We start from the raw sequence: 23,870 nt of genomic DNA, 5'->3' as shown, positions 1-23,870 counted from the left end.
AGTCATTTCAGAAATGGCACACAAACATCTAGGGTATAAAATGTTTATTTTTCAAATGTCTATTCTATTAATGAGCTGCAGTCGACTTTGGCATTTAATCAGAATTATAAGAGAATCACGGGGATGGAGAGGGAAGGCTGTTTTTCGTCTCTGTGACAGAGTTTACCTTTCAGTCTGACGTTCCTGTCTGCTCCGAGATCCTCGAGCACCTTGGTCCAGCGTCCGCGGGTAACGCGCTGTCCTTTAGAGCTGACCAGCACTATCGACCTGCAGGCGTGAAGGTGCCAGTCAGAATCGCAGGACTGATAAAAGGAGCCAACGAGCGTTTTACAAAAACAGGGATGGAAAGAACCAAATCTGGGGCCATAAAAAGTGATTAGTAACACTTTACTGAAGGCTGTGTTTTTAGTAATTTATAAATTAATTATTTTTTGTACTATTTTACAAAAAAATAGTGCATTCTAAAAAAAACAAAGCATTATAATCATGGCTATAAACATAAAAAGGCATAACACATTACAGCTGTGTGTATCATGCATTTTGGATGCTTTATGAAATTCTCATCTATAATGCACTATATCAGGGGTCTCCAACTCCGGTCCTGGAGAGCTACTATCCAGTAGGTTTTCTATCCTACCTGGCTTCTGATGAGCCTTCTGATTGGCCCTGGTATTTACCTGAGAACTAGTGTGGCTCATCAGAAGCCAGGTAGGATAGAAAACCTGCTGGACAGTAGCTCTCCAGGACCGGAGTTGGAGACCCCTGCAGTATAGATACCTTCTTTATGAATGCACTACAATGCAATATGAATCTATTTATAAATTACTAAAAACATGGCCTTTAGTAAAGTGTTACCAAGTGATCTTACCCGTTCTGGAGGCTGCCGACGTAGCGCTCGATCTGTGCTGGCACGCCCTGCAGCAGGTAGCTGCTGAAGCTCTTGCTGTCCAACACTTTGCCACGATGGCCGTCCACCACGACTAGACGAATCCCATTTTCTGCCTGGTACATCTTCCTTCCACTGACCTGCCGCAACAAAGGCGGAATGGTGACGAACAAGAAGCCGATCACACTGAGCTTAAGTGTCTGTCCCTCTCGCCCCCCAGCCCCCCCAACCTCAATGTAGGTGAAGTCCTCCTTGATGTGGAAGAAGCGGGTCTTGAAGGACTTCAGCTTGACCTCCAGGAAGTGCTCCGAGTCCTGCTGTGGGCAGCCAGCAAAGGGACAGGTCAGTGTTCCCCTGTGTTCATCATTCCTCAGAAGAAACAGCCAAGCAGCCAAACATCTGAACATCTGAATTCACACCCTTATATATTTACATTGGTTTTTACAGACTCATCAAAACATGAAAGTCATGAATTTATATCGATACACATTTCTGCTGAAACACCCCCCCCCCCCCCATAAAACCTTGCACCGTTATGCAATGTATATCTTTAACAAATGTGTATCTTTACCAAAAGTAATAATTTTGACATTATTTATTTGCATATTTTTAACATCATTTATTCCCAACAATGGAGCAGATCTATCCATCCATTTTCCGTAACTGCTTGTCCTTTTCGGGGTCACAGGGTACGGATAAAAGGTGGGGAATAACCCTGGATGGGACGCCAACCCATCGCAGGGCACATACACACACACACACACACACACACCAATCACACACACACACACACACCAATCACACACACACATGCACACCTACAGGCAATTTGGTAACGCAATGGAGTAGATTTGGTGAAAATTAGGACTTCCAAAACGCAGCATGTGGGCTGACTTAGCTAACTGAGAATGGAATGTAATCCTGTGTGGATCAGCACCTGCAGCTAGCATAGCATACATTTATCAGGAATAAAATCACAATGTGAGATTTACGTTTATCTTTCAGGTGTCTTTCCGCTATTTCTCAATAATCAATAAGCCAATGTACATTTTGGAAATTCGCATCATAGCAGAACTACGCGTACTGGGATGGGGACTTTGCTATTTGCTCTTTCTAACCCCCTCCAGTCAGTATTATTTCACTGGTTTCCAACACTGGGAGTTATCTGACCCTGCTGGGCCCCTCTGATTGGACAGTGGGGCTTGGTGGTGTTATCTCCCCCCTACCAGCTGGCTGGCAGGCAGCTTCTTGGGCATTGGGACATCCACGATGGGCAGTTGAGCATGTCTGGGGTAGGCTGCTGCCCTGCAGTCGCTGGGCCCGCTGCCCTTCGGAATGATGGCCTTGATCTTGATCCTCTCGCAGCCTTTCACAGAGCAGAATGCGAAATCTTCCCGCTCCTTGTGGGCTTGGACCTTCAGGAAAAGGAGCCTTTGGGGAGAGAGAGACAGTCCAGACAGGAGAGTCAGAAACAGGCCACAGGCGGCGGGAAATCTGCAGTGAAGGGTCCTTCCTGAAGCGACGCGGCCCGCCATGTGCCCAGTGCCATGTCCCCAAGCGCTGTCTGTTACAGAAATCACTGCTTTCCCCAGTTTCTTTCCCAATCCAGTCCTCAGGGACCCACAGATGGTCTACATGGTCTACATTGGAGGGAGCAAAAACATGGACTGACTGTGGGTCCCTGAGAACTGGGTTGGAAAACACTGTCTGAGACTAGAGCACAGGAATATCCCTCCACATAATTTGGTGGGTATCAGATTTTCAATCATTCCCTAAAATACCCTGTTCTTCTGAACTTTGGAAAAACATTGGTAGAACTTGTGATGGTGCAGACTGTGAGCTGGTGAATTTTATACATTTGCTAAAAAAGCAAAATCCATCCGTCCAGATACTAATGGCTTATCCTGGTCAAAGTCCCAGAGAGGCTGGGAACATCTCAGGCAGCATGGGACACAAGGCTGGCTAACATAAACAATCAAAAAATATGAACAATATAGTATGATTATTACAGTATGTCTAAGACAGGGGTCTCCAACTCCGGTCCTGGAGAGCTACCGTCCAGTAGGTTTTCTATCCTACCCGGCTTCTGATGAGCCACACTAGTTCTCAGGTAAATACCAGGAGCAGGTGTGGCTCATCAGAAGCCAGGAAGGTTAGAAAACCTACTGGATAGTAGCTCACTAGTTCCTCCTCACCACTGCCCCTGAGACACCCTAAAGCCCCTATCCAGTCAGAAGGTAACTTGATAACTTGAACCATTCACTGCATTCACCACTTAGGGGCAGTATTCCTACCCAGTGTCCTCCTCCCAGTAGTAGTAACCCCGGGTCTGCTGTGAATGCTGCATCTTCTCCCTCTGAAGGGTCCGGAGAAAGACTCCAGTCTTGCGGGTCTGTTTGGTGAGGCGGTTGTGAATATCTGAAATGATGGTGAAGTCTGTTCCTTTGGGGTAGCAGAAGCCCAAGGTGATCCAGTCATTTCTGTTTGAGAACAATAACAGTGACAGAAGCTTAGAGGTGCACAGAATAACTCACTCTGTGCTCTCTAGAGTAACCAGAAGATGGCGCCAGAGTAAGTAAAAGAGGACTAAATGTAGTTTATCATCCATCCATCCATCATTTTCTGTACACGTTTGTCCTATGCGGGATCCAATGCCTATCCCAGAAACTACAGGTGCAAGGCAGGGAATATGCCAGGATGGGGCACCAATCCATCGTAGGGCTAACACTCACACATCATTCATACACGCATTCACAGGACAATTTAGCAACTCTGATTCACCTCAGCATGTCTTTGGACTGTGGTGGGAAACCAGGCAACCCGCAGGGAACCTGCAGAGAACCCACAGGGAACCCGCAGGGAACCCCACAAGGACACGGGGAGAACATGCAAACTCCACACACACATTACAACAAAACCGGGACGGAAGCAGGGCTGGGAGGTACCGGTGCTAACGGCCACGCCGCCACGCCGCTCCCATGATCACAGAGCTGAGTATAACTCCTCAATAACATTAAAGCTGCACTGCCGCTCTAACAGGCCACCTGTTTTCTCTGGCTCTGGACGCCGGACACGGACGCACCTGTTGAAGTTAATGAGCCACACGGTGACCTCTGCTGGTGCGGCCCGGTCCCAGTGCACCGTGTAGCTCTTGGCCAGCATCACCACTGGCTGAAACTGCTGGTAGTGGCTCCTCTTCCCCAGAGCTCCCTGCAGCACCAGAGGCCGCTCGGGGTATTCGTCCTTCACCATCGTCATGCTCAAGCTGGCTGGGTCGCGCGTCTGAACATAAAGCTGGGGGCAGTGCAGGGGGGCGGGTTAGACGATGGAAGTGGGGTGAGGGGTTAGATGAGACTGTCTACCTCACTCTTTCTCAGCCCGGCCCTCGGGGACCCCCAGATAGTCCCGAGCAAAAATGTGGGATGTCTGAGGGCGCGAGAAACACCGCTCTACCTCACCTGGGCAAAGTGACCACTGCAAATGGCCGCCCGCCAGTCTCGGACCTCGATGCAGTCCGGGTGACGCAGCAGCCAGTTGTCCTCCTTCACCAGGAAGGCACCCGGGTACTCGCTGACCGAGCCGTCCACGTCATGAAAGATGGTGGTCTTGTCGCCGTCCATCTGCATCTTGTTGAACCAGGGACCCGGCTCTCCGAAGAAGACCCGCGAGGTGATCTGACGGGTTACAGCAGCGGGTGACTGACAGGCAGCAGTCAGGAGGTGTCCTGCCTAGGTGCAATGGGGGGGCCCTGACGTGTCTTTGGAAGGATACACAGGGATGAGGCCTCTGGAACACTGGCCCCAGCTGAGAGCTGACTGGCCCCCAGGGTATCCCCTCCCCTGTCAGTCACCAAGTCAAAACATATCATTGGCTAATAATGATCCTGACCCCTGTGAATGAATTATGGCCTCCCCAGTGGTCAGCACTGTAATAAATCGTAGAATCGCTTCTGAGAGTGTGTGCTTTAAGTCAGCTTTTCCAGACCACCCTTTGTGGCTTTGGACTTTTTCAACATAAAATGTATTATTAACTGCCGGCCCACACACACTACAAGAGAGCAAGACTGCTAATTAACTTCATAATACACTATATTCCAATGCATTCTATTCAGTGTGCAATAATACCATTTTTATTACAGTACTTTTATTATTAAATGACCTTTTCATATGTTTCAGCCAGTTTCAACCAGCATAGGGTTCTGTTTTATTGGAAATGCTGGGTACATGTGCACGCTTCGCGCTTCGCGCTGCAAGCGTCCCCCATAAACCCCGTGTTCCATACCGGCACGTTGTCGAACGTGATGTCGGTCACGTTGTTGTTGGGGCAGCTCTGCCAGGAGTTGTTCAGCCGGAAGCCCAAGGCGCTGGTGTGGCGCCCATCCAGGGCCACGTACTTCCGGAAGGTGCAATTCTGCACGTTTATCGGCCCGTCGTAGATCTGCATGCCTCGGATGGGGAAGTCACTACAAGCCAGATACAGTGGAGTTTGTTACTTGTTACTAATTTGGTTCCTTAACCGCCACGCCCCCGTTGCTCTGTCGAGCCTAGGCACTCACACTCCTTTGGGTACGGTCCTGTCATTCAGGTCTGCTCCACCAGGACCCCAGATGTGAGTGTCTAGGTCAGGCATGCCCCTGTTCTCGCTCTCCCCCACAAACAGGGAGTTCTTCACCTCCTGTCTCGACCCGTCGTCATCGGGGAAAGTCCCTCCACTGCAAACAAGGAAAGCAAATGATCACATACGCCATGGTGGCCAACCTTGGGGTGCTGTAGGCTTACCTCACTCTTACCTCGCGAGTGTCAGGCCAATTCCATTGTCAGCAAACCTTGAAAAAGGAAGACCATATCATTAAAGTCAATGCCATAAGTTTACAATGGTGAGCTTAACCAAAGTCCCACGGTGCTCAACTCACTGGCAGTCGTCCAGCCAAACATCCCCGCCCCGCAGCCAAGCTCCGTGGTCCTGATTCTTGTAGGCCACAAAATGGTGGATCTGGGCCGGGACCCTGGGCTTGAAGGGATCAGCGTCCAAGTGAGGGCTGTACCTATTCGTCAGGGGGGCATCCAAACCAGTTTTGTGGGTAGCATCTCAAGAGATTGGTCTTTTACGAAGGGGAAATGAAGACAAGGAAGGCGAAGAAAACGCTCACCTGGCCCCTATGAGGGAAAGAAACGGCCGTTTGTCTTTGACACTGGCCTCAGTGGTTTTCACCCCATTGTCGAGAATCATTCCAGCCTGGAGAAGGGCGACAGACGAGCCCACGGGAAACAAAATGTCATACCAAGAGCAATGGAAGAATCCTCTCGCGAGTGGCAAGACGGGCAGGTCACAGAGCAAGCACAGGATTAACAGAAGGCATCAAGTGCAGCTAAATTCAAGAAGGTAACTGCTTTGAGGGCCCAAGCAACAAAATGATTAGGGTTTAGCTGAAAACACCTTGTTGGCCCATTCATAACGTCATCCCCTGCTGGAAAGCCATATTAATTCAGGTTTTTTAATGGGTAGGCTCATGTTCTTCTGCTCGGTGACAATCTTACGCTTCACTGCAAAACAGAACCCAAAGGCCGTGTAACCCAACATACAGATCTATTTAGTACAATTTTAATATTGACTTTTAAGTTGTTAGCAGTTAAATGTCTCCCCAGGCAACAGCAGGATATATTTAAATCCAAAGCAATCATCACCTCCACTTAAAGTGACCTCCTCCTTGTGTCAGAAACTAAAATATGATCATAGATCTCGCTTGGATGGATAGAAACAGCCAAAAGCGTTTGAATGAAGTGGATCGACACTTACCCTGTAGTTCGAGTGGGCCCGATTATTGACAAAGAGGCCCAGGGGGGTGTGCTCTGTGTGCCCAGGTGAGTACATGCCCTCTGAGGGGCCGGTGGGGACATGGTGGAAGATGAACCAGAACCCTGTCTCCTGCAGGAATACAAGGAAGGGTTAATGTGTGCATCAGTGACACTGTGTATCACAGATCATTGCACACAACCTGCATCACAGTAATGATGGCTGCATATAAATAAGACCATGACATAATCACTGCACACAACCTGCATCACAGTAATGATAGCTGCATATAAATAGGACCATGACATGATCACTGCATACAACCTACATTAGGGTAATGATGGCTGCATATAAATAAGGCCATGGCATAAAGATCACTGCACACAACCTACATCACGATAATGATGGCTGCATATAAATAAGACCATGACATGATCACTGCACACAACCTACATCACGGTAATGATGGCTGCATATAAATAAGACCATGACATGATCACTGCACACAACCTACATCACGGTAATGATGGCTGCATATAAATAAGACCATGGCATAAAGATCACTGCACACAACCTACATCACGGTAATGATGGCTGCATATAAATAAGACCATGGCATAAAGATCACTGCACACAACCTACATCAGGGTAATGATGGCTGCATATAAATAGGACCATGGCATAAAGATCACTGCACACAACCTACATCACAGTAATGATGGCTGCATATAAATAAGACCATGGCATAAAGATCACTGCACACAACCTACATCACGGTAATGATGGCTGCATATAAATAAGACCATGGCATAAAGATCACTGCACACAACCTACATCACGGTAATGATGGCTGCATATAAATAAGACCATGGCATAATCACTGCATACAACCTACATCACGGTAATGATGGCTGCATATAAATAAGACCATGACATGATCACTGCACACAACCTACATCACGGTAATGATGGCTGCATATAAATAGGACCATGGCATAAAGATCACTGCACACAACCTACATCACGGTAATGATGGCTGCATATAAATAAGACCATGGCATAAAGATCACTGCACACAACCTACATCACGGTAATGATGGCTGCATATAAATAAGACCATGACATGATCACTGCACACAACCTACATCACGGTAATGATGGCTGCATATAAATAAGACCATGGCATAAAGATCACTGCACACAACTTACATCACGGTAATGATGGTTGCATATAAATAGGACCATGACATGATCACTGCACACAACCTACATCACGGTAATGATGGTTGCATATAAATAAGGCCATGGCATAAAGATCACTGCACACAACCTACATCAGGGTAATGATGGCTGCATATAAATAGGACCATGGCATAAAGATCACTGCACACAACCTACATCACGGTAATGATGGCTGCATATATATAGGACCATGGCATAAAGATCACTGCACACAACCTGCATCACGGTAATGATGGCTGCATATAAATAGGACCATGACATGAGTTCAGGATGTACTAGGCTCTGAGCTCCTTAGTGTTATCTGGGCGTAAGGCTGTGAACTACAGGGCATCTCAGAGGGCTGAGCAGCCACTTTAATCCATCTTTTTTGTTTTTCACTGTGTTTGTTTTCAGACTGATTGAACAGACATCAGCAGTCGACCATTCAGGCCCTCCTGTCAGACTGGGCCTCCGCTCAGCCGCATCAGGCTGCACCCACCTCAGAGCCTGCAGCAGCGCAGTTGATGAGGTTGTTGTTGGGGTTGGCCATCCAGAACGTGGAAGTGGCACTGAGGAAAGACACAGGGCTTCTGATTAGACTACATTGCCCTAAATCTGCACCCGTACGTTCCATATCTCCTTCCCACATCATCGCCAACCCTGGACTCATCAGAAAGCACCAGACAGAAATGATTTACCGCCAGCTTAAAATCAGCCGAGAAGCACGTGAAAGAAAATGTAATTACAATCACTGGTGCTCCAGTTAGCAAGGAATTGTGGGAAACAGGAACTTCACTGACCCAGGGAACCAAACTTGTTGTCACGAGTTTGGGGGCAGTATCCATAGACTGCAGAGCATGGTTATTCACTATTCTGTTCTAATAGGTAGTCACTATTCTCTATGGCTAAATGCCTCTATTGCAGGCACACTGTAAGGCAGTATTAATATAACTAAGTATACTGTACATCAGAGGTGGGGAGTTCAGGTTCCATAGAGTAACAGTCCAGACCAAGATTTTGTTTCAACCAGCCAGTTGATCATAAAGAGCCACAGACTACTCAACTGGTTGGTTGAACTGGACCTGAACTACTCACCTCTGCTGCACGCATACACAACACTGCATATTAAGGCTGTAGCGGTAAACGTTCGTCATGCGCCATTCGGTTACACCATTTTCAGTTCAGAACACACAATGAAACGAATAAAAACATTTACTGCCACTGAAGATAGATGTTGAACACAGAAAACAATATGCTAATTGTGGCTGTGAGTTAGTTATGGCCAGTGCTATAGTTACAGTCAGGTAGAACGGCAAAGCGAAAGCTTACATCTGTAGCTCGAGGAGATTTTGGTTTCCCAATAAAATACAACAGCACTGGGGAGAGAGTAGCTGGTAAGACCAAGCCCGCATGCCGGCTCTGTTACGCTGGACGCCATGTTATTACTGTATGTGGGTATGTTGCTCAGAACACATGCAGCTTGCTAACTCGTTTGAGAAAACAGCATCCTAATGTGTGTGAGTCCAGAGCGAAACAGAAACAGCCTCTGCAAGTCAGCCTCCCCGCGGCATTGAAGGCGCTTCCACCAAGAAATTCCAATCTTGCCAAAAAAAATAATAATAAGAGACTACAGGCTACCACACTTGGTAATAGAGAACATGGGATTTCGTTCATTATGATTGCTATGATGCAGTGACATACTTACATTTTAATTAATTTTACAAATTTATTTTACAGTGTGCAAATAAACATCTTTAAGTTTTGTTATTCGGTCATGTTGACAGGCACATTGCCTTTTGTTTGGTTTATAACTGGTCCAAATTGTATATGCAGTTTTAATAATAAACAATCTCAGAACTACTTCTGTTTTCCTTCCTGTACCAAAACTGCACCGAACCCAAAACCGACGTGTGTACCAAACCGTGAATTTTATATACCCCTCCCATATCCTCCTGAGACCCCACCCATTCATTTATGTCCATTGTAGTGGACATTTTGTTTTTGCATCTATCTTTTCACTCATGTAAGGAAACGTATTTATTCCTGTTGTACACTAAAGAGGACATGCTGTGAAATTAAAAATAAAAATAAATTTGAAAAAATCTAAATTGTAACATGTCTTATTTCCTCCAAAGACAAATCACCTAAAATTGAAGGACACTTTTTTCCTTGAGTCTCAGGAGGATATACATTTCGACCTCCTGGCAAACTTGGAGACCAGCCTCCAGCAGGGGGTGTGAGAGTCTGGATGGACTGTCAGTGCAGCACATGACTGACATGACTCACACAGACCATCTGAGACAAGGCTATTCACCTGAGTGGATAAGAAGACCATGCAAACTAACAAGCGTTTGCTTACCAAAACCAACCAAGATCAAATATGCTCATAACATATTCTCACACTTTAAACTTTATTTAAACTTAAAATGTAATAACAGGAACATTAACAAAAAGGAAAAAAAAAACACAAGCAAAGAAGGATAAAAAAAATCATTATAGTATTCAGAAAAACAGAAAAGGGTCATTAGTGAAATAATGTATTGTGTGGGAGCCAAGTGTTCGGAGTTATTATGAAGTACGCACCCTGCGGGGCCAGTGAATGAAATGAGAAACGCGCAGTCCTATCGCTGTTTCCCATAGCACAGGAATTCATTTTTTAATCTGTGACAGCCCCGCTTCCCTGTCCGCCCCCCTCCTCAAAGACTCAGAGGCACTCGGTTTAACGGTGAAGTTGAAATCTATGGTTTAATGGCAATCAGTCTGAAATAGACTGATGATAATTGCATTTAATCCCCATAAACTATGATTGATTGGAAGCTCAATTGTTAAAATTCCGTGAAGTTTATCAGGGAGGCCATTCTTTATGTTCAAAACATGCCCTAACAGATTAGGGAAAATGGATTTTTATGGCTGGTGACTGTGAGATGGATGTGCCAACACTCCATGTTATACAAACGGACGACTCTGAAGGGCAGCGCGTAACCCAGAGGGTCTGGACTGATACCGGAAGGTCGCTGATTTGAATCCCGGGGCTGGCAGATTGATGCCGCCATTGGGCCCCTGAGCGAGGCCCTTGACCCCCCTGTCCCCGGCGACCCCTGCATGCTTCCTGCCCCTGTGCTGTTACCGCCAACCTTTCTCTCACCTGCATGTGTGTCTGTGCGACTCATAGAGAGCAAGATGGGACAGACGAAGAGAGAATTTCCCCACAGCCATGAATAATGTACCGCCGTTCTATTAATTCATAGAATTGTTGCAGGTTGACGATATGCCTAACCGATGCTGGATTATGGGATGGACAGCACTGTGCCGATGGGATAGCATTGGGGGGGTGTCCCACCTGCAGTCCTGGCGCGGGTTGGGCACGTAGCCCGGGAAGGTGCCCTCGGTGATGTCCCGGCACATGCGGCTGTCACGGTCAGAAGGCAGCAGGGTTCCCGCCTTCACCAGAAGCCCCAGGCAGTGGCTGAAGGTGTTCCTCTCCTCGGGACCGTCCTCCGTGAAGAAGCAGTGGCCCAGGGCGTCGTAACCCACCACGTCCTGCACCTGCCGGCCACCAGGGGGCACGAGGGCGGTTCAGAACAGCGCCACGCCGCTCCCCGGGGTCCGGCACAGCGCCGGAAGGGGAAGGTTTCTCTTAGCACTGACGGCCATGCTAAGAGCCTCAGGCTATCGAACATGACAATGAGCGCAATGAGAAAAAGCCGCAGGAGGGGGGGGCAGGAGCCTGCTTGTTAGTCACATCCATGCAAGAGCCCATCAGCGTGTCGCTGAGCGACTGCACTCCGCCCCCGGGATCGCCTCACAGCCGCCCGGCGGGTCCGCCGCCGCAGTCTCCCAGACAAATAAGGATGCTAAAGTTCAGCCGCTTGCCTGTGAGACTCGTTAAAGAGGAATTAAAAAGGTTCGGTAGCATCGTCGCTATCTCCGGGACGCTGAAAAATGAATGAGCGGATTTTAAAGAAGCCCGCAGATGTCTGTGCGGCTGTGGATAATTCCTTATTTATCTGCTTTGCGAAAGTTTGTATCCTAAGCGACTTACAGAGCCCGGAGTTTCACAGATACTGAGTCACGCATGACGGTGTTAATCACGGCCGCGCGGCAGCCTGCTGTCCGCGGAGCACATACATTCCGTCAGCTTTTCATGCTCAGAGATGGGCGTGGGATGAAGCCTGACAATTGTAGGCCCAGTGCGATACGTCTGGCCCGGTCCACTTACCAGCAAGCCGTTGGAGCCGTGGATGGTCACGCAGCGAGAAAACGTGTGGTGGATGGACAGGTCACGTACGTAGGTGGCTGGGTCGTAGCCCCCGCGCTCGTCCACGTCTCCATTCATGTGGAAGTGCACTGGGTAGTGACCCATGGACTGCTGGCCCATGTGCTGAAGCTCCACCCCCTGCATGTGCATGGCTTTGAATCCACGCTCCACCTAGTGGAAGGGCAGGGAATTACCGACCTCATAGGTATCTCAGTCCCTAGATGTGTGTGTGTGTATTTGAGTACTTGTGCGAGTGTACAGTATGTGTGAAAGTGTGAAATTTACGGTTTGGGTATTTCTGAGGCACATCAATCATGCCCGTGAATTCAGATTAAAATGCATAACGATGTGATACTCTCTTGCGGAAACTGCATTAAATTTAGCCGACGGCTCACCAAACCCAGTCGTGCTCACATGGAGACCTTTCTCCGGGGTATATTCCTTAATGAGCAGCAGCACATAAAAGCAGGGCTGCCATTTGTACTTGCCTCGGCATGTGAATTTTAAAAAGTTGAAAACGGAGTTTTAGCGCTCATGCTCTCCGGCGCCCAGCTGCTTAAAATATTTCCCGTTTATCTCAAATAACTGAATCTGTATAAAGTGCGCAGCACAAACGCCCAACAACAAAAATGTGATCTGAAACCATCCTGCCATACTCAATTACCAAGTGACGGCGCACTAACTCTGGGCAAACCTAGACAATTAATAGCTGTGACATCCTCCTCAGGAAGACAGGGACTGTCAAGGGGCTGCGGGACCGTACTCCTGTTCTCGTGTACCCGTTTCACGTCATCTTCTGTTGCCAAAGACCAATACTCCAGAACAATAGTTCCAATACTCAAGAACAGAACTACAGAGGATCATAAAAATCCCTAGATGTCATTCTTGCCCGGACCAAATATCAAAGATATGTCAGTTGTATCCTCACCAAACGAGACCAATCCCATGATTCACTGCACCCCAAGTTCGTTCTTGGGAGGCAACTTAGCAAGACAGGTCTCGCCAAGACCAGAAGTACAATCCCTGCATGGTTGGTATTGAGAAACACCCTGACAGTATGTTCTTTAGGGTTGCTGTTATCGTTCCACCAGGGTTCCTCTCCATAACAGTTACTGGCCACAGATGATAACTCAACATTAACTGGGTAGAAGTGTGACTTGGTATTGCAGGGCGATATGAGGATCACTGACAGCGACGCTCACCTTTATGTGCCCCCCAAAAGTGTCGAACTGGAAGAACTTGCAGGCCTCGCTGCCGTAGCAGCCGTCCTCCATCTCCCCCCTGATGAGGATGTTGCGACTCAGCAGGCCCACCTCCGCCCTCATGTCCACTCCGTCCACCACCTCCCCCATGTGGACGAAGGCCGGCTTGCCTGAAAGTCCAAGGAAATTGACCGTTAGTGTTTCTCGTTGGTGTCCGGAGTCAGTGTGTGCTCCGGCGGGGGGGCCCGTGTCCTTCAGAGGACCAGGAGATACTCCGGGTGGACTGACCTGGAGACTCATGGGTAATGGGGAAGGGGGGGAGGTGGCTAAGTGTCTCCATTGAGCAAGCAGGTGCCTGGAAGATAACGAGATGTGACACCAGCTCAGACTGGTTCTCCAGCAGGTGGGTGGCAGGGTTTTTTTTTTTTTTATTGAGTCTCAAAACAGGTGAACGGCTACTCCTGCCTGGACCACGAGTCCTGGACATCAACCTGCTGTGGCAGGAATGGGATTGGGAAGTCGGCACCTCAGATACTCCAGCAGGCTGGTCTGCCACATGCTCCAGGACTCTGCTCTCAGTTACACGAAAACCAGTTTGATGATGCAGTGATTAAAACCAAAGCTGCTCCTTACTCCCAGTCAGGTACCTAAAGCAGTTTTTCCCAATCCGATCCTCAGGGGCCCACAGACAGTCCACATTTTTGCTCTCTCCCAGATCTCAGGTTGGGAAACTCTGATCTGCACAGTGGGCAGCCGAGCTTGCGGCATGTGGGGCCAATCGAACACCTGAGCTCGCCGAACAGACAGAGGCACAGAAAAGTAGACACTCAAAGTCCCACTGCAGCGTGGAGCCGCGGGCCCTGGGCAAGCTGATGTGCACCTTTTTCAGCATCATCGACTTACAGTCAAGGACAAACGCTTCAGCGTTGTGGGGGGGGGGGGTCAATCTGTCCGGAGGGGCTGAGTGTCACACGCAATGACACCATATAAATAGCCTGAGCAAATAACGGCACCATGTAAAAACGTGTCCCGGCCTAAGCGCTTGTTTAGCATTAAACATGAGGGTGTTCAGCCCTATTTCAGCACAGCCTGCCGTGTGAGTCAAACAGGACCTGCAGCCACCTACTCTTCCAAAAGCCCAGTGGGAGGACTGGGCATAGGAGAAGCTCCAAGGATTCTGGGAGGTGTGTGGTCAGTGGAGGCTGTGCAAACTGCTACATCTACTTGTGCTGCTCCTTTTGCCTTAGAGAGCAACTGGGCAATTACTGGTTCAAACTAGCAGCGATGTGAGGCTCTCATGATTATATGGAGGAAGGCGACTTTCAGAGCAGAACAAAGAAACGCTGAGCCAGAAAATGGCACTTCAGAACAAAAAAGCAAAACCCACTATTGTTGTCTAACGACTACTTAAAGAAGAAAAACTAATCTGTCTAAATTAATTCTGGAGAAAGCGAGAGACCGTTTTATGAATATTCAAATTATGGTGTTCGCTTTCCACGGTTTTGTCAGAAGCGGCAAACGTCTTTCTTTTCATTTGGCAGGGCTGAATAAATCACCATCTGGCTGACAGTGCAGTGCACTGTACTCAGCAACTCACTGGCATCACTGCCTTAAGTGCAGAGCAGAAACAAAACGCAGTGTGCACTGCATCCATTGCAGGTAAACAAAGGATCCTGCCTGACAGCCAAAAGGAACAGTAAAGATAGTTCAAATTCCAAATAACGCTGTCAATGATAATGATACTTTTAAATTAGGTTTTTTAATTTAAGCCCATCTTCCCTTTAGGCATCTGAGGAATTTGAATCTTTGAAAAAATATATTATATTGACTTTATTTAAGGACAATTTTAATCCTACAAAATACACACTCCTTTTATTCCTCATAAAGTCAGAACATTTTTTAAACTTTTTGATTTCCTTGACAGGTGATGGTACGGTGGATCCTAGTTCAACCTTGTGTCCCTTGCCGACAAGAGCTACTCTGCTTTTTAATAGCGATTGATTTATTTTGCGTTTGCTCAGAAGCTGACAGACACTCTACCTCAGTAAGGGCCTGTGGGAGATCCTTATCCATCTGGACTCACATGAAGAAAACAAAAAAACGGAAACTGAAAAACCCAAACAACTTATGTAATATTGGGATGAAATAGTTTTTCATACTTTGCTGAGACGATTTAGGTGCACTCTGGCCTACTTGGACTACTTTGGGCAGCCAACGTGGCGGTGAGCAGGAGGGGGGGGGAAGGCCAGCTGAATGCAGCGCTGACAGAAGCCCCTTCCAGGGCTGATGACACCCTCAAAGACGGCGGCTGTGAAATGAGTCAGCCTTTTGTGACTGTCATGGTGCATTATGACAGAGCCACGCACTTCTGAAGACGTGTCCGTTTGTAGCTACCGTGCCGCTGCCTTCACGGTGGCTCGGGACGCGTCATCCAATCCCTCTGGATCTCTACCCACTCATGTACCAGCGAGTACTGGTAAAAACACTGCAATGGTGCAGTGGGATAAAGAACTGCAGGTACAACTTAGGAAGACAAGGGTGTAGGTTATGAAGAGGGTCACCGGCCTTCTGGTGAGTTCCATGTCTTTCAAGCTCATGGAGGAATAGTTTGCTAAGGTATATTTTGTGAAAACCATGTTGTTGACATTCATTATGCACTGTCACACTATCGATACATAAAAGCACGGTTCCCCAATTCCGGTCCTGGAGGGCCAAATCTGTAACACACTTTGCAGATTTCCCTGCTCGAACACAACCACTAAAGCTGGTAATTGGCTGGTGAGATGAATAAGGTGTGAGCAGAGAAATCTGCAAAGTATGTTGGGGACTGGCCTCCGGGACCGGAATTGAGGAGCGCTGCATTAAAGTATAATCTTAATTTAAAAACCAAATTACAAACTGGAATTTCTAAGGATGAAAATACAGCTCCTATTTGCAGAAACCTTCCAAATGAAAACGTGCGTAAGTGACAGACATCTCAGGAAGATGAACTTGCTCCCAGCCAGAGAGCTGGACTGACCTTGCACTTTGACCTGGCTGTTGGCACATGTCCGGCAGGGCAGGATGAGGAACTCTTCGGCCTGGTGCATGGAGTAGTCTGTGCTGGCCACCACCACCGTGTCTCCCGGCTTCCAGCTGCTGTTGTCATCAACCAGGTCCAGTATGCTGGTGTTGGAGTGGCTTTCAATGGTGACAGATGCATGTGGCCTCACTGCGGACCGGCGACAGTGTCTTTCAGTCCACACAGACACACACCTGCAGCGTCTCAAATGCACCTCTTCCTGTTTCCAGCTCTTAATGTCCGATTAATGTCTCATGCATCTTCTGCATGGACCTGACGACCCTCTAAATTAGCATGACCTCCTGGTGAACAATATGGTCTACCATTCTATGCATGTGTCAGGTGTAACCTTGTAAGGGGAAAACCATGCATTTTTGGCTTGGTCTCCTGATCCTGATCTCAGTACATTCTGAAACCTGAAGGATCAATAGGTATAACTTTTCAGCAATATCAGGTCAAGCTGCCCATAAGTTTGTTATCCCCATATGACTTCTCAGAAAAATAAGTGTTGCATGTAAGCAAACATTGCCTATTGGATGGACTACCCACCTCTGGACCCAGAATTGTTTGTTTGTGTGTGTGTGTGTGTGTGTGTGCGTGTGTGTGTGTGTGTGTGTGTGCTTACAAAAGCAAAGTTTCCTCAAGAGCATGTCATGCTTTGGCCCAGCGCTGTCATGCTGTTTACAATGTATTTCAGCTGGTATGGAGTTTCTGAGCTCAGCAGCAGAATGCCAAGGGTCTGCCGGCCCAACTTGGCAGCTCGGAACATTCTAGACATACCAAGTTTTCCGCAAAGAAAGCGAACTCTGTAGTTGTGGCAGATCCCATCTGGCTGCTCTCTGTTGAGACACACCAAGCCGTAATCTTTGTCGTGCTTGTGGAACACCTCCTGCGTTAAATTTGAAGGGATTCCATCGTGAGTCTCGGCCTGAGGGGGAAACATTAAAGAGTATTCATTAATAATGTGAGCTAAACAACACAGGAAACAGCAGATCTACAGTCAGTATCTTTCTTTAGTCAATAAGGTTGTAAAAGCAGTGATTGAACAAGAAAGGTGTTATACATTATTATTTTCCATCGATTATTAAATATATATCTCAAACATATCCCAAAATCCCAAAAGACTGACTGCTAGAGAATGACATTCGCTTTAACAGGTTCTATTTCGGGAAGCTGTCCCATCATCCTTTAATACCATGATATCTGCACACTATGCAAACATCATTTTGACTTGACCTGGCTTACCTGCATGTCCAAGGGGCTGCTGCACACACGGTCCGGGAAGACCCTACGCAGCTCTGCCAGCTTCTCCCAGTCCCCCGAACCGCGCTCATCATCCCTGTCAAACCACTCGCTCCACTCTGCCTCTGGAGGAAAGAGCCACGTTCTTGTGTGGGCGCAGGAAGGTAAGCGCCTACTGAGAAACACACAGGGCTTCACAGGCATGTTAAATCCACCACTGACTAAGGAGCTGCTGCAGAAGAGGGCAGAATGACCCCATGCAAGGCGAGAGATAACAGGTAGTGGAAGCAGAGGTGGTGTTTATTATTGGTTAGATGGAACCAAAGGCTGGTCAGTCTGTATCTTGAGGGTGTTAGCAGGTGGAGCCTGGAGAAGTCGTGGCCTAGCTACTGTACCTTGTACCCACTGGCTTCTGCCCGTGATGGTAAAGTACTCCCCGTATCCCAGCTGGAATAGCCGGGAGCTCCTCGCCTCTGACGAGGCCTTGGTTCCTGGAGGAATTCACAGAGGTTCACGTTGGAGCAGCTGGAGACCCCTGGCTCAGGGGAGCAGAATCAGAGTGAGCTTTACCTTGGTAGACGGCGTGATCTTCTACAGAGGATGACGGCTCCCCTTTTACCGTGATGAAACTCCAAGGATGACTAAGGGAAGCAGGATTAGAATTGGGTAGAAAAAAAGGTGAAATGAGAAGGAAAGCATCGAAAACGAAGAGGACAGGGGATCTCAAAGTCCAGACCGCAGTACGGATATGGACAAAACCACATTTTAATCAGCCCAGCCGATAATGAGCTTTATGAATCAATATGGTTAGTGTAAAAATGGTAAATTGATACACTATAAATGATTGCATTTATATAGTGCATTTCTGCTACTTTTTTGAGTACTCAAATCACTTTACAGTTATGCCTCACATTCACATTCACACTCACACACTGGTGGGGGAGGCACCATGCAAGGCACCAACCTGCACACTGGGAGCAATTTGGGGTACAGTGTCTTGCTCAAGGACACTTTGATGGGGTCAGGAGGACCTGGGTTGTGAACCTGCAACCCTCTGGTTGCTGACCGGTAGCACTACCTCCTGCTCCACCATCACCCCAAAGGCTTAATGTGGTTTGAAGTATAAAAATGAAATATAGAATCACCAAACCTTACACACCCATAACTCGTCACAGTTCCCCCCCCCCCCCCCCCCAGTGACAGAGAAGAGACACGATCAGCGAGCATTAAACCAGCCTTTATATTACGTTCCCCTTATTGTTATGCAGTATATTGATGTCTAATACAGAAAGTTATTAATTCATTAAATTTCATGAAATGCTATTTTGGTATTGAAAATTGTCCAGACCTATGAATTTGAACAAAAATGTGTTGCAGACCTTTGGTCAAAAAGTGTGAGATCCCCTGGGCTAGGATATTGAAAGTGTTAGTCCCAGCTAGCTAGAGTACAAAGAGCGGTGAATTACGCTACGGGGTTCTCTGGGTCTTTGTGGGGAGGGCCAGACACCACAGAGAAGAGACAGGTCAACAGCCAGGACAATCTAAGCTTCTATTAACCACAGGAGACCAATGCTGCAATTGAACCACTTTGATTAAGATGCACGATGTTGACGAGTCTCCTAATGGATGTAAATAGCCATTTACACTCGGGGGAGTCAAGCTTCCTTTTCTTTGCATCTCTAGCATCTCGTCGCTTCAAAAATATTCATGGAAGGAAGCAGATAACAGCTATAAACGACTTAATGAGCTGGCCAGCAGGCGGAGGACAGGAGACAAAGCAGTGGGCAACATCTCCTGCCAGTCCTGCCATGAGTTAAGCTCACGTGGAAATGCTTATATGCAAATGTTCATGGCTCTCTCCCAAGACGCAGTAAAGCACCAGCAATGAAATCAGCTGAAGTGCTTTCATAAAATTCAAACTCTACCATGACGGTAAGTTTCCTACGGCTGCAAAGCAAAAGCCTTTCACAGCAAAGCATGTGGCTTCTGTCAGACTTCTGGTTAGGAAGGAGATCTTAGCAGCAATAACAATACACTTAGAGGTGGGAATATTTTCGATGACAAAAAAACCTGCAATAGTCAAACGAATAAAAAGATTTCATTCTAGATGCATGGGTCTCACAAATCAAAACATAAGAAAGGTAATTTTCTTTCTGTAAGGCCAGATATTTTTATTGAAATAATCCCGATATGGAAGTGAATACTATTAGTTTTCCAGGTGCAGACAGATTCTCACCGGAATCCCAGGCTGTGGAAGTGCTGGCTGCCAAGTGCGGCCAAGGTCTTCTTAGCTGAGTCCTCCAGGTTGTTGGAACCTTCATCATTCACCACCATGGCCAGTATCAGGCCCTCCTGTACCAGATCCACATACTGGGCCAGGCGTTGGCTCTCGTTCTTGCTCCTGTATGTATCAAACCTGCAAAAGACACGGCTCTTTGAGCAACACCAAGCTGAATGGACTAGGTCAGCATTTCCCAGTCTAGTATTCGGAGACCCGCAGACAGTCCAGGTCCACAATATTGACGGTATTATCAGCAGAATGGGTGGTTGTTGTACTGGGGACTTTCCACTTGGCACCATAATAGGAGGCCAACTTTCCAACAAGTTAGGAGGGAGCAAAAATGTGGACTGTCTGGTAGAGAGTTAGGAGGGAGTAAAAATGTGGACTATCTGCGGGTCCCATGGGCCACGCCACCATTAAATCTGAGGGGGACGTGTCCCCCTCACATTTAATAATTATTCGTTTGGACCCCCTCACATTTAACATAAAATATTAGTTCACCCAGCGCTGTTTCTATTGCTTCGCGAAAGAATCCATTCCACTTGATCGATATGAGAATATACATACCACTGAAAGACCAATCCCGGTTTTGCAGTAAATGGCATGTAATTCATTAAAAAAAATTCTGGGGGAGGGTCCCCAGACCCCCCGCTAGTGTGTTCCCCCCACATTCAAAATGCTTCTGACAACCCCTGGCAGGTCCCCAAGGAGGTGATAAGTTTTAACATAAAAATATTAATCAGGCAAATATTTAGATGACATAGATAATACAATCCTGTTTAGTTATGAACTAGTGTGCTATAAATTTGCTTTGTGACTAGATCACAAAGTTGACTTCCAGTTATTGTATAGTCGCTTAAACATGTAATCACACAATACAGCAGGGCTGGACAATCTTATCCGCAAAGGGCCGGTGTGTGTGCAGGTTTTTGGGGTGACCTTTAGGTCAGCTGTTCAAACCCAGGTGTGAGGATTCTTCAGCCAATCAGTCCTCTAATTGGTAATCTAATTGCAGCGAAAACCTGCATACACAGTGGCTCTTTGCGGATAAGATTGCCCACCCCTGCAATATAGGACCTGGTAAAAAGCAGAGAAGGGCAGTTAATAGGCCAACTCCTATGTAAGACTTCCACTTAACCAATCAGAAAGCCTCAGTGCCCAGTCAGCATGTCCAGGATACCAAGAAACTGACCTATCAGTGTGCAGTACCCCCCCCGTTTTGGGATCCACTACGTGCACGATGATCCCCCGGTTGCCCCATCCCTTCTCAAAGTGACAGGTCTCCTCGTTGGCCACCCCGGGTCGGAGGGTTTTGTTTAGGAACGTCCACGACAGCTTCTTCTCCCCATGAATTTCCAGGGTACCGCCTGTGCCGACCCCAATGTACTTTCGTCCAAAGTAGCTGTGCTCTATGTCAGTGTCATCAGACCTGTCAGAAAACAAAGCAAAGAGGAGAAGGAAGTGAAAATAATGACCCATCTACTGTCAAACTGGACTCGGAACTAGTACCAACCCCCAGCTGAGCCTTGACTTCCACACACCTGCCGTACAGAACTATGGTGAGGTTGCCCTTGTAAGGACAATCCTGGCTGCCGACGTGGAGCTCGCCCTGCTTCCCAATAAGAATGTGCTTTGTCCGTAGAACGATCGGCTGGCCGGTGTCTGCTATCACAAGCTTCCCTGGAAAGAGCGACGCATTCACACTGCAGCATCCTCTGGGCAGCAAATGGCACCGAGATGCAACATCTGCCGCCGAAACTGCACAGAACTCACAAGACACAGCCAGAAGGAACGTGAAACCTGAAATCTGATGAATCACCGATGCCATTTTTGGAAGAGACCCCCCCATAACCTTAATCCGGGTGAGAAGATCTCTCCGACTGATCTGTTATTTTGGCGTTAGAAAGGCTTTCTGACGATGGAGATGGCGGGACGTTCCTACCTCCGTCGAGTATCTCGATGGAATGGACTGTGGCTGAGGATGCAAGGACGACTCTTTGGCCGTAGCCAATGGAGACCCGGTGTGCTTCGTTATGTCCAGGATTCCATGGATTCAGGCCGGACTCGTGATCTGGACAAGCTGCCACGACACACCCCCTCCCCATTAATGCTCCACAAAAGGTGAACGACAAACCAGTGATTCTAAATTAACAAACACATCATTAATTCATCTGCTCTCCAGTGGCATATACTTCACGAGGAAGTCAGAGATGCGTGGGATCAAGAAAGGCACTAGAGCCCTCTCCCGATGTTAGACAAAGCCCCGGACCAGCGGCAACCTCTCTGCTGGAAAAAGGGGACTAAAAGTGTAAGAAAACACCGGAAAAAAACCACGACAATGTATCAATTAACACACAAATACATACCTGACTTACATTTGACTTGCTAAAGCACTCATACACTACATGGCCAAAAGTATGTGGACACCCCAATTAATCAGAAGAAATTCTTATATAATCCACACCCACTGCTGGTGCAGGTTAATAATTAAGCACAATGTTATGCGATGTCCTGCAACAAACACTATCAGCGGAATGGGTGGTTGTTGTACAGGGGAGGTTAGCGACTTTCCACCTTAATGGGACACCATCCTGTAATTACAGAACGATAGGTTTGGCTAAAAAAGCAGGATGCACGTGTATGCTTGACCAGTAATGTTCCAGATTAGATTCATGGCCCTTCTGAGTTGAAGCACTGCTCCTCGCTCCTCACTCTGCACGCCAGGCGGATGAGCACAGCCGGGCTCTGAACCCAGCGTTGCCAGAGGAAATACCCAAATGCACAAAAGGGCAATCTATAAATATATATGAGGTCCATTTGGTGGGAAGGCGACTATTAATACATAAAGTGTGATTAGGAGCAGGTTTTAAGCCCAAGGAGCCACACATGCTGATGTTCGAGCACCAACCTTGGACACAAACAACAGCCCCCACAGCATTCTGCTCTGGAGATAAAAGGGCAAGTGAGGGAAAGTGCTGCCTTAATTTAAGGTTTGTCATGTTTTCCTTTCCCCTCTCCCGCAGTCTTCACTGCCAAGGGTGCACACAGAAAACGAGCCCGCCCCTGTATTTCTCACCTTTTTTCCTGTTTAGACTGAATTTGGCATATAGACTGGAAAAGCGCTCAAGAGAGAGCTATTTAACCAGAGCAGAGCAGTTACTCCGGGTCAGTAGGGCTGAAGGAAACCTGACAATGACAACCATACGGGATCAAAGATCTGTTTACGCTACTGTCAAACAGACATGGTGACAAGACTGAGCTGAGTGTGTGCAGGGCAGGGACGATAAGGCTTCCCCGCCTTCTGAAACCTACCGGCTTGCATCACGGGTAGGAGCGTCACAAGCAGGGCTGCCAAAGGTCTCATTTTCATCAAAGTGTGACGGTGGCACAATTCGATTCTTGGGACACCTGCAAGAGAAAAAACAACTGGGTTAAACACAAACCCCCCCCTGGAATCGTCTAACGTGTGTGGTGGACAAACCCATAACTTATGCGCTGCTACTTAGTGCCCCGAAAGGCAACAGAAAACCACATAATCTCTTCATTTCGATTCCAAACGTGTGACCAGGTTAATCTTTAAAAGGATTATATGAGAATTTCTGGTTTAACGGCTTAACGAAAAGTAGGTACAACGTTACGAATATCTTAGAAGTTTAACAGCCATTATATAAGGGCTATGCACAGAAAAACCCAGCACACACTTCCTGTTATCCACCTCTGGAGTTTCCTTCAGGGCCAGAGCTTAGCAGAAGTGCTCTGTCAGTTTGCCCAAATGCCCTCAAGCTAGCAGCTCTCAGTGCTCTGGGCTTATGTGCCTGCCCCATCTCCTTAAGCTAGACCCTCCACCTACACCCCTGCCTGGCTGGCCCCCGGCCCCCGGCCCCCCCGACGCTCTGGGTATGTCCATGAACTGACAGGTGATGGTG

The 23,870-nt window shown here is 47.6% G+C and overlaps 1 protein-coding gene across 3 annotated transcripts in view; it reads right to left on the bottom strand.

Moving 5' to 3' along the window:
• The window catches only part of LOC111859912 (cell migration-inducing and hyaluronan-binding protein-like), a 46,736-nt gene that overhangs the window by 1,510 nt on the left and 21,356 nt on the right, over positions 1–23,870 (bottom strand). For 2 of the 3 annotated variants that reach the window (XM_072698275.1, XM_072698273.1), the window contains exons 2-28: positions 23,257–23,352; positions 21,887–22,024; positions 21,486–21,624; positions 21,137–21,373; positions 19,900–20,079; positions 18,234–18,304; positions 18,059–18,154; positions 17,667–17,788; positions 17,202–17,349; positions 16,380–16,571; positions 13,361–13,530; positions 12,120–12,329; positions 11,241–11,446; positions 8,400–8,469; positions 6,683–6,811; positions 6,036–6,121; positions 5,799–5,930; positions 5,676–5,711; positions 5,442–5,597; positions 5,168–5,348; positions 4,345–4,560; positions 3,969–4,180; positions 3,181–3,366; positions 2,113–2,317; positions 1,117–1,203; positions 869–1,026; positions 167–267 (exon numbers count right to left, since the gene is read on the bottom strand). In XM_072698275.1, coding sequence (XP_072554376.1) covers positions 167–267; positions 869–1,026; positions 1,117–1,203; positions 2,113–2,317; positions 3,181–3,366; positions 3,969–4,180; positions 4,345–4,560; positions 5,168–5,348; positions 5,442–5,597; positions 5,676–5,711; positions 5,799–5,930; positions 6,036–6,121; positions 6,683–6,811; positions 8,400–8,469; positions 11,241–11,446; positions 12,120–12,329; positions 13,361–13,530; positions 16,380–16,571; positions 17,202–17,349; positions 17,667–17,788; positions 18,059–18,154; positions 18,234–18,304; positions 19,900–20,079; positions 21,137–21,373; positions 21,486–21,624; positions 21,887–22,024; positions 23,257–23,314 — 3,922 coding nt within the window. In that variant the 5' untranslated portion in view covers positions 23,315–23,352. The remainder of the gene's footprint in view (positions 1–166; positions 268–868; positions 1,027–1,116; positions 1,204–2,112; positions 2,318–3,180; positions 3,367–3,968; positions 4,181–4,344; positions 4,561–5,167; positions 5,349–5,441; positions 5,598–5,675; positions 5,712–5,798; positions 5,931–6,035; positions 6,122–6,682; positions 6,812–8,399; positions 8,470–11,240; positions 11,447–12,119; positions 12,330–13,360; positions 13,531–16,379; positions 16,572–17,201; positions 17,350–17,666; positions 17,789–18,058; positions 18,155–18,233; positions 18,305–19,899; positions 20,080–21,136; positions 21,374–21,485; positions 21,625–21,886; positions 22,025–23,256; positions 23,353–23,870) is intronic. The other variant, XM_072698274.1, reaches the window with a different exon arrangement.

Source organism: Paramormyrops kingsleyae, chromosome 13 (genome assembly GCF_048594095.1).
Source record: "Paramormyrops kingsleyae isolate MSU_618 chromosome 13, PKINGS_0.4, whole genome shotgun sequence".
Classification (NCBI taxonomy): domain Eukaryota; kingdom Metazoa; phylum Chordata; class Actinopteri; order Osteoglossiformes; family Mormyridae; genus Paramormyrops; species Paramormyrops kingsleyae.
The sequence above is the reverse complement of the archived record's forward strand: the minus strand, read 5'-3'. Positions and strand labels throughout refer to the sequence as shown.